The 10,485-nt window shown below is 45.8% G+C and overlaps 1 protein-coding gene across 11 annotated transcripts in view; it reads right to left on the bottom strand.

Moving 5' to 3' along the window:
- Nucleotides 1–2,538: 2,538 nt before the first annotated feature.
- Nucleotides 2,539–10,485, bottom strand: part of WNK1 (WNK lysine deficient protein kinase 1) — a 98,545-nt gene continuing 90,598 nt past the window's right edge. For 7 of the 11 annotated variants that reach the window (XM_031507942.2, XM_021535060.3, XM_021535058.3 and 4 more), the window contains 3 exons: nt 8,815–8,856; nt 5,648–5,835; nt 2,539–5,357 (listed from right to left, as the gene is read on the bottom strand). In XM_031507942.2, the coding sequence (XP_031363802.2) occupies nt 5,043–5,357; nt 5,648–5,835; nt 8,815–8,856 (545 nt within the window). In that variant the 3' untranslated portion in view covers nt 2,539–5,042. The remainder of the gene's footprint in view (nt 5,358–5,647; nt 5,836–8,814; nt 8,857–10,485) is intronic. The other 4 variants (XM_077783288.1, XM_021535062.3, XM_021535063.3 and 1 more) reach the window with 1 other exon arrangement.

Raw genomic sequence — 10,485 nt, 5'->3', positions numbered from 1 at the left:
TCCACTTGTCGGTCCCTAAGGAAACTGCCCCAATAGCTCTTGAGGTTCCCTGTGTACTTCCCCTCAACAGATGCTTGTAACTCCCATCCGTTAGAACAGGACAATTCCATCAATAACCAATACAATTTAAACTCTCCAGCCAAAGCGTTCGTTAAATCAGTCCTTGAGCTGGCCTGTGGAAACTCAGCTCTACTTTTCGGTCATCTTTGAGCTTCTTTGGTCATCTCTGACCCAGTCTGGATGTTGTGGTCTATTCTTTGGGTTCTTTCACCAGCCTTTAACTCTGTTGACATGAATTCACTCTCGCTTTGCGGTTGGCACAGACTGTTCAGTGGCGAGCAGCACCTGAAAGGGACCTCCCCACTGAGGGGTTAAACTGAAGACAGTGCAGATAGCATGGCCTCATAGATTTCATTTTTTGAAAGGGTAATTGAGTCTTACAGTAGTTACCCACCACTGCTGGCACAAGGGAACTGCATTGCCTAGGAAGCACTACTGTCACAGAGAGGATTAGCACTTGGCCTAGCACCCTGTTCTGATGGCAGCAGCTTTTGGGGAACGTGGGTTAGAACTGCAGTGGATCACAGTGATTGAAGATACGCCTGTTTATGGGGATTTAGTGGAAACTCAAACAGTATTAAATTTTATGGAAATCACTGTACATAACTTTACATAACTTTACATCAATCTTTTGGCAAACTTCCACATAGAGACAAATTCCTCTGCCTACAAGAACACAGTGTACACAGAGAGCCAGGGGCCATCCAGCCAGCAGAGCTCGGTAGTGACACACCAGTCATTGATGGAATTGTCCTGTTCTAACGGATGGGAGTTACAAACATCTGTTGAGGGGAAGTACACAGGGAACCTCAAGAGCTATTGGGGCAGTTTCCTTAGGGACCGACAAGTGGAGTAAGACAAGAAACAGAGGGCAAGACCAGGTTGGCTCCTGTGTTCGCCCCTGAGAAGGTTCCATAGCCCTGCTGCAGGCAGCAATCCCGTAGGCATGGTAAGGTGGGGGCAAGAAGGCCATACCAGACCTTTATCATTCCTCAACTGTCCTATAATACAACAGGGGCTAGAGGACGGGACCAAGCTGGCCCCTGTACTTGGCACTAAGATACACCTGCCATGGGTGTAGCAATCCCTTAGGCACAGCAGATGGGGGTAAAAAAGCTGTATCAGACCTCTGTGATCCATTTGGTCCATTCCAAATATGTGTGTCGAAGGAAAATCTGCAATTCTTTTTCTTCTGTTCCCATTGTCTTCGCCCACATCAATGGATGCTAGTATGACTCCTTAAAAGATTTGGGTTTTTTTTGAGAGGTAGGAGTAGATTATTGGAATTGAAAATGAGAGTTTGTTTTTTGAGCCAAATGACTTCTGGAAAAGGAACAGGGGGGTTTATTATAGATGAGTAATGTGATGGTTTGCTCTCACAATTAAGAGGTAGATATTATGTGTATGATAAAATGTATAGTTCTGTTACTGTCATATGTCCTCCCATAGTCCTCTTTTCCCTCCCCCTTGTACTAGCCTCGGTAGTCAGGGCATTTGGGGAGGCCTGGCTTGTTACTAGGAGGTGTGGCATAACAACACCTGAGCTCCAATCAAGATGTAAAAAAGTGATCTCTGCCAATGGACAGCAGAGGAGCTGACAAAACCTTGGGAGGGGCTGAGGGTATAAAAGGCAGAGCATCCATTTTGTAGGGGAGCATGTGGCTGCTGGTTGCAGGGACTCCTGGCGCTGAAATTTTTCCTTCTTCAGTCCTTTGTTGTATTTTTGTTAAGGTTTAATAAACCTTTGAAATTTTAAAATTTTAAAAGTGAGCTTTGTTTCTCACAGTGCAAGTCTACAGTGTAAGAATGACACTGTTGACTGTTACAGTTCCAGTCCAAGAACTGAATTCTTGTTATTAAGGTCGCTAAGGAGTTCCTTCTCCCAGCCCTACAGGATGGGAGCACATCCCTGCTCACATCCAGCCCAGAGGAGCAGAGACCCTGCTCATGCCTCTGTGCCAAAAGCAAGCAGAGGACCTGCCCCTGACATGCCATCTGTCCCTCCTTGGTGGCTTCCACAGGGACAGCCACCACCAATTAGAGTCTGCCACAGCTGTGCGCATTTGGCCCCTTGGTGATGTTCTCAGCTATAAAAGCAGTGACAGCTGATCTGTTCTCCTCCCTCAGGCCACTCCCCTTCTCAAGATCCATTTAGGAATTACTCTTCTCAGTACTTTGTTTCAGAGTATCTGTTAAAGGTCAAAAGCTCGTGACTGGTCACTGCTTTTGAGCAGTTAAAAGTTCTCATTAAACTGGGTTTATTTCCTGTGATGAACTGGTAAATTGGGTAACAGTTACATCACTGCAAGACCAGGACAGAGGGGCTGGAACCTGATGTTCCACAAGAAAACCCACAGCTCAACCAAAGCAGGTTTGGTTTATTTGAACGGCTTCATTCAATATTCTACAAAGGTAACAAACTGCAGCATGGGGCACAGTCGTACAAGAAGGGTTCAGCGCAAAACAAAACTAACTGCGGCCAGGGAAGACCAAAGTTTCAATTAATTTTATTTTTTTTATTTTTATTTTTTTACAGTGTACATTGTTAAATAATGTAAAGAAAACGCTTGTAATTCAGAAACAGATTTTATGTGGAAAAAGATACTCAAAGTGTAATATTAAACAAAATAATTTAACAGTTCAGTAGCATTAGTTTATTCCTCTAGACTTCAGTTATTCATCCACAGGAGGAGAGGGAGGGAGAAAAATAAATCAATGGTAAATAAAACCAGTTCTTGCATAACATTAAGTGAAAAAACGACCTCAAACTTCTTAGATCAAATTTAAATAACCACGTGCTGCATCCAGCTGACCAGTTCCTCTGCCACAAATATTGCCCTTGTCTCATTCCTGCCCCAGCTGTGTCCCCGCTCCTGTTTCCCTGGGTGTGCTCAAGAGCCTCACCCCTGCATCCATCCTTTCAGAGGTTCCCATCTGGCCTCAGCCCTGGGCTTGCTGCTCTCCTGCTCCCCTTTGAGCTGCCCCGTCCTCCCGGAGCCTCAGCCTGTGCCTGTCCCACGGAAGCGCCCCAGCCCTGGCCCAGAGCCGCTCCTCTCCAGCCTGCGCCCGCCCTGCTGCCAGAACTGCTGCCAAACAAGGGACAGGAGCAGAAAGCATCTCACACATTTCTTTGTGAAAATGAAAGCGTGAGAACATCTGCAGATGTAGAAACTCCCTAGTAAGGCCCCAGCAGGGAACAGCGCTCCGAGATAAAAACAAACGTGGACAAGTAACGCCCCTGTGATGCGCCAGCCTCCAGGACACCGACGACCTGCTCCAAGCACCAGGAAGCTACAGCCTCATCCTTCACAGCTGCTTGCAGCACTACATAAATACTGGCTGGTATTATTTTGACTTTGAAGAGGAAACCAGTATTTCTTAAACATAAAAAGGGAGAATGACCAAAGCAGAAGATACAGTACAGATACTGAGAGGACAAGTGACAGACAGTGACAGGCCTGGTACCAGCTTGAAATTTGTTAAAAGTGAACAAAATTATAAATCCTCCAAGTAAGACAGAGGAAACTTCTTGATGCCGGCTGCTTCAAGTACATCCATTGCCGGCAATGGACGTTGCACCAGGACAGTCTGTTCCTGGTTTAAATGAATTTTACCAAAAAAAAAAGGTAAGAAAAGCAATCCCAGCAGACAAACCCAAGCCAAACGAGCAATGGCACTTCTCCCTTAAGTCACATCCTGACCAAACATCTTTTCCACTTCACAGCTGGAGTCAAACTGCACCTTAAGTTGGGCCGTTCCCAAAGATACACGTTCTCCCCATCCTCTCTCCCATTCTGACCCAGTCTCCTGCCTCCAGAGCCAATATTGGTTATGTCTCGTTGTAGCTTCACCTGCATCCCTCCGTCCCAGCCCACCTGGCCCCTGTCACCCCACACCTTCAGCTCTGCCCGCCTGGATAAGTTTTCCCACACACAGAACTGCTCTGACCCACAGCCTCGGTGACCTCCCTTCCACGCTCCTGCTCCAACATCCCGGGCGCTGGGCACAAACATCCTGCCCTCAGCTTGCCCTCTGCCCACCTGGGCTCTGCTGGGAAGACGACGCTAAACTGCAGAAGCAAGAGAAGTCCAAGGCACTAAAATATCCAGCAAGCATACTGGGAGAACAGACAAGTATTCAAGTACATTAATTTATACAATTTTACATTCACATTTATTTATCTAATACAATGAAAATACAAAGGAAAAAGTTAAAGTGTCTCCAATAAGTATAAGGATATAGCTAGCTTTTTTTCCCATTTTTTCTTTTTAACTTTTTTAACCCTCTATATTCCACTCATTTTTAAACTACTGTTGTCCAACAACATTTATATAATCACAGTGTTTCCACATCAAAACTGATGGTAAGTACATGTCCGCAGGGAACTTTAAATTTTTTTTTTAACAATTTAAATTGCTCTAATGCTGCAGTCAAAGCTGTTAATATCTTACTTAAAGCAGTAATGACCTATCAAGCACGGGCTGCACCACAAGTCCATTCACGTGCCCCACCATTTCAGAGTCAGATACTATTGAGTGGGGAGAGGGAGAGGAGGGGAATTTGGACAGCTTTTTCTGGATCTTGGTTCTTCAGGAAGAGGCAAGAAGCATGCTAAAGCCTCATGCTAGGGTTCAGCTCTCCCACCTCCACACATGTGGATTCAGCCCCCAGCCAGAAATATTTCACAGCAAGACTGTATGAACTGACCCCTGGCTTCTGCTCACAGCTCTCACTCCACACAAGAACAGCTCCCCTCGGTGAAAAGCACTGTCCCATCACAAGGATGCTGATCATCCTCCTCCCCCTTCCAAGTGCGTGGGGAAACTCCCGCTACCAAGAGTTGACAGCAATGGTTGGAAAAGAGAAATTCATTCCCAGTCTGGCAAGCTACCAGTTAATTGCAGCACTAGTAGTGATACAGGGCCCCATCTCCCTCCCCAAGTCCTGTCCCGAGGTGTAGCCAGCAGGGTCTCTGGGCACGTTTAAGTGGTCCGCAGGTTGGAGCCTGGAGGGTTGCTGACAGACTTTTGCAAATTGCTGATGTTGAAGCTTTGCAAAGACGCGGCACCCACGGGCTGGAACTGGCCGAGCTGTGCCGGTGCTGGCCCCCCTGCCCCGCTCCAGGGCGGGGGGAAGGATGCTGCTGGGTAACCGTACTGCTGTGGGGGGCACATGGCCTTGCTGAAGGGACCTAAAGAGGTAGCTGATGCTGCAGGGATGGGTGTAGCACCCAGGGAAGATGTCATAGAGATACAGAGCTGACCCGGTGCTGAGAATTTTCTTGCCATTCCAGGGCCCTGAAAGGTAATCCAACCACCAAGAGAACTTTAACTGTGTAACTTTAAAAACCACCAGTCCACCCCTTGGTCTACAATCCACTCCCAATGGGCATTTACAGGGCCAGCCCATGGCCCTCCCCTTTAGTTTTCCCCTTCCCTTCTAGAGCAGGCAGTACATCCTGCATGTGAAGAGCCAGCCAGCAGTATGCTAGAGCTGCTGCCCCAGCTCTGACTACGTTTGAAACCCCAGGGAGACAGAAGGACACCCACAGCTTCTCACCACACTCCCTTCACAGGTCACACCTCACCTCGTAGCCGCCGTGCCCTTTGCCAACTTTCTTGCCAGACAGGTTCATGGCGTCCCGAGCCCAGTTATCCACCAGCTTGTGCAGGTCATCTGTGAAGGTGCCCTTGCGGCTCGAGGCGATGGCTGTGGGCTGGGTCTGGGGAGCCTGGCTGTTCACTGCAGCCCCCACTGTGTTGGTGCTGCTGGTCCCTACAAACACAAACACAGCCATCACCACTTGGCTCAGCGCTGGCCTGTCTTTAGTGCATTCAGTAACTGTGGTAATGGCACACCAAGAGTTAAAATGCCATGCAAATTAATTCTGAGTTTCCATTCCAGGACACGCTGAAGTGGGAACTGCAAGGACGTTTTCTCAGATTCAGAGCATTTCACAGCTAGGTTTACTTTGCAAGAAGTGCTGCAAATGGTCATCCTAAGAGGGGAGTGATAGTAGCCTACAGGTCTTTGTAAAAGAAAAAGGACATGAGATTTCAGCACTGAATGATAGTACAGGCACGTCGCTCTCTCATCCTACACCTTTTAATCAGCAGCAACCACTACTGGTATAAGTCAATTCCACCTTGGAAAACAATGCTGGATGCTGAATAAGGAGCAGTAAAATCAGCATTGCCAGCTGCTCTGTAGCAAATTATCTCCACTTTGTGAAATTAAGATAAAAATTCACCCACTTTACAAAAAAAAAAAAAAAAAAAAAAAAGCCCCAGGCAGAAACAGCAACTGTTGTTTCCCATAGCTGCCATACTTATGTTCTTGAGGATAATCAAATGGGACTGTCTTCATCCACCTAACAGTCAGGATCTGCAGGGAAGGTCTGCACTGCATTACATTTTGCTTTTTGATCCTAAAAAGCATTATTTTTACCATTATGTTCAGATTTCCTAAGTCAGAAGAATAAGCATTCAAGGTACAAACAAGAAATACAGCTTAAAGAAGGCAGAAGTGAGGGTATTCCTCACTCATTCCTCCTCTTCTCACTGCAAGAACACAAAACCCCTTCACATAAATGCCAGGTTTCAGTTCTGCTAGAAAGCTTGCTGAACATTATCCTGTGTGGGGGGAAAACCAACCTAGAAGCTTTGTCCTATGCCATTCATATTTATAAACAAGCAACTGCACTTCAATCTAAGTTTTTAAAAGGCAGACCTCATAACACAAAGCAACGAAGTAATATATTGCCCAGGATCCAAAATTCCCAGCAGTATTGAAAAGTTTGTAAATCCTCATTTACAGCTGTGGAAGTGCCAGTTAACCACTAGAGCAGACCCAACAACAAAATCAGCAGCAGCAGGGCTGAAGACAGCACTGCTTGCAAACACTCATCCTAATCTATTCCTGAAGTTCCTCAAATATTTCTACTTGCTCCCTCAGGAGACTGCACCTAGGAAATCCATGAAAACTTGAGTTTATGGCAGGCATTTCTGAAGGGAAGCCATTTAGAGGTGGATCACAGAAATGCCAGCAATGACCATCACGTCTCTATTGCAAAGGCCAAATGACAGAATCATTGTTTCTTGCCTAGCAGTTCCTTCATCTGTCCCACTTTTCCTGGCCATCAGCCACATTCCTTGCCACTACTGTATCAAAGAAAGAACTGGTTCCAAAGCCCTGCAGGAATGTTTCGTACTGAGGAGTGGATTAGGAAGGTGACATACTTACTATGCAGGACAAATAAAGCGTTACTGCCTCTAGTAGTGCTGAGGAGGGAAGGACACAGATTCGTCCCACCAGTTCCAGCTCAAGCATGGAAGTGGCTCCTGGGCTGGGTGCCCACAGGAGTTGTTAGTGGGGGAAGACATGCAAGAACACATAGCAAGGGAAGAAAAAGGTTCCTTAGCAGGGAGTGTGGCTGTAGCACTGATGGAGAGGAACAGGGAACACTGGGTGGTGCAAGGAAAGTCTGCAGTGAAATAACAAGAACCTTAAGCATGCATCATGTGGGAAGGGCTCTGGATACAATAATTTAATAAGAGCAATGATGTGAAAGGTAAAGTTAAATACAAATGAGGCAAAAGCAAGGAAGAGGAACACTGCCAAAACCAGTAATAATCACATTCCACCATGAGGGTTCATGCAGGAATTGACACACTTGCTCTCATCCTCTTTAGAATGGCCAGCATCCACTTGTGCTATTTCACATTTCCACTTTAATCACTCTGGATCCTGGACCTACACCAGAGAGCTTCCTCAGGTTAAAGAAGGGGGAGAGTTAATCAAGGCATAAAGTATAGCACATTCAGCTGAAGAGATAAAAGATCCCTTAGGGAAGTTTAAGAGTTTTCCAAAGAACTGGATTGGTTCAAGGTGACAAAGGCTGCCAGAGCTTTGTCTCCCAAAGTGACTTTCTCAGAAAGCTCCCATCTCACGTCAAAGACATACTGGCCTACAAGATGAGAGCTGAGTTCTCACCTAAGGTCCATTTAAAACTGACTTCTCAGGAATTCTACATTTGAGTTCTGACATACTCACTGCCTGCAGAAACTGCCATTCAGAAGAGGCTGAAAAGCAAGTGCTTCAACTTGTAGCATTCATGGAAACAATCCCCACATTCCTGCTCGGTCACAGCAGCCATCCCCAGTTCTGCTCTGACATGAGGGATCTGAAGTGAAACAGGCTCTCTCTCCCCAGCCCACTACTTTATGCCTTAATTCTGCTCTTGAATTTTTTCCCCCCATAAACCACAGTCAAATGACACCTTAAAAAAAGTCTTAAATGACATGTGTACACACAGGCTTTTGTGAACATCTCTTGCTTTAGGAGACACACTGGAGATCTCTGATAGCTTACACTTAGGCTTTTAAAATGTTGGAGGAGTGTCTGCAATTGGATCCATCACTGAGGTGATAAGCCCCCTCAAATCCCAAACCAAGCAGCTGCTCTGAGTACAACTCCGAGTACAACATTACAATGAGCAACTGACCCTGATGTCGCTCTCATCAGCGAGAGCAGAGCTCCCAGGGAAGGGGAGGTTCTGCCTGCCTCCACCTGGCTGCAAGAGCAGCACCAGACTAGTCAATAAACTAAGGACAGAGTACACATTAGAGGGCATAACACAGACAGACAGATGCTGTGCTGGAGACAGAGTCAGGGACATAAGGCTTCAGTGACCCAGAAAAGCTGATGAATAGATTTACAACCAAGAATTGGAGATAACAGAAATAAGATAATTACTACAGAGCTGGTTGCAAGGACAGACTTTTTTCACCATCTTCCCTGAAGCATAAAGAGAGAGTAATTTGTTAAAGATAAGAGAAACAGTGAGAAATGTTTAGTATCAGGAAACATTACAAAAAGCTTGGTGAGAAACAGAGGACACAGCACAGCAGGGCTTTAACAGTCACTACTGGGACATTCAAGACAAACTCAAAGACTCATCTCACAGTTTAATCACAAAGAGAAGAGGCCCAGCCTCCTATCTTTTATTCTTCATCATTCCCAAACCATTGTGAAGAATGTCAGGAGACACTGAGGTCACAACTGTTATCAAACAGTCACAACTGTGGCTGTTACCACAGAAGGAAAAGCAAGTACATCTTCCATTTTTGCCAGGACATAGGAAGCATTTTACAACTATCAAATTTCAACCAGCAACAGATTTATTTGATAGGTCAAGTGCTTTTAGTTTGTCACCCTCTGGTCTCAGATGTGTGAAAACAGTTCAGACATTCCCTGCCAAGCTGTATCACTCTGTTTCTCCAGCTGCACAGTTAAAAGCATCAATCACTGCACTGTTCCTCAGCACCACTGATTCCAACCCAGGATCTTCTCCAGCTGTCACTCTCCACAGCAGTCTGCAACAGCACTTCAAAGACAAGGCTCCAGGAAGTAAGCAGCCTGCAGCAAGCCAGGTGCCAAGCCAAGCTGAGCCATGCCAAGTATTACCTGATTTTACAGGACAGCTACAACACTCTTTTCAAAAGGAAGCTGTTTCCCTTAGCATCAGTCCCAGAAGCAAGAGATACACATGCCAAAGGACTCTCATAGCCAGATGATGGCAAATTTACAGCAAGCCTAGGCCTTGGTAGTAAATTATACTCTCATATACTCAGTTCAATGTCAATTCTAGAAACAGACTGGCTGTTCTTCATATTCCCTTCCCACAAAAAAGGACAAGCCAGACTTTTTTAAACAAGTTAGCTTTGATAAGAATTTAACTTCTTCCAAGAAAGGAATGTTAAATCTTGATAGTGCAGATGTCAGTGCACATCTGCACATTAATATACACAGCAAAAACATTTAAAGCTGCTAAATTTGAAAAATTAAATCATTTTCTGCTTAGATTCCAAATCCAGTGAAGTGGGTTAGAGTCAGTGCAAAACTGAACAGCCAGGAAGATGTTTCCCTCCTTTTGCCTCCCTCCCTTTCTCAGAGGATGGGGCTGGTTGCATTGCAGCTGTCTCTGCAGAAGGCCAGGCCCAGCTCCCACACACAGCTCTGGCTCAGCTGAGCCCCTGCCAAGCACAGCAAGACAGATGATGCAGATGTGTGGTACTGCCATGCAGTGCAGCAACAGGAAGGCTCCTGACAGCACTCCAAACTTCCTCATGTCAAGTCATTCCAGAGGGCGGGAAACAAATGTCACACATTTAAAGAGTCCAGCCTGCAGAAGCAGCATAGGAGATATTGCAGCACTCCCAATAAAAAGCATCACACCAGCAGCCTTTGCTCAAGCAGATTGTTATTTCAGCCACATCAGAAGTTTGAGGCTCTCTTTTAAGTCTGGCCTAATACAACTACAAATGAGAGGATTCTGAAAAGAGCTGCAAGCTAGCTTGTGAGGGTTGACAGGATGTCTGAAAATGTCTATTTACCCACCTTTACTGCTACTTGTTTTACATTTAA

This window comes from Lonchura striata, chromosome 5 (assembly GCF_046129695.1).
Source record: "Lonchura striata isolate bLonStr1 chromosome 5, bLonStr1.mat, whole genome shotgun sequence".
NCBI lineage: Eukaryota > Metazoa > Chordata > Aves > Passeriformes > Estrildidae > Lonchura > Lonchura striata.
The sequence above is the reverse complement of the archived record's forward strand: the minus strand, read 5'-3'. Positions and strand labels throughout refer to the sequence as shown.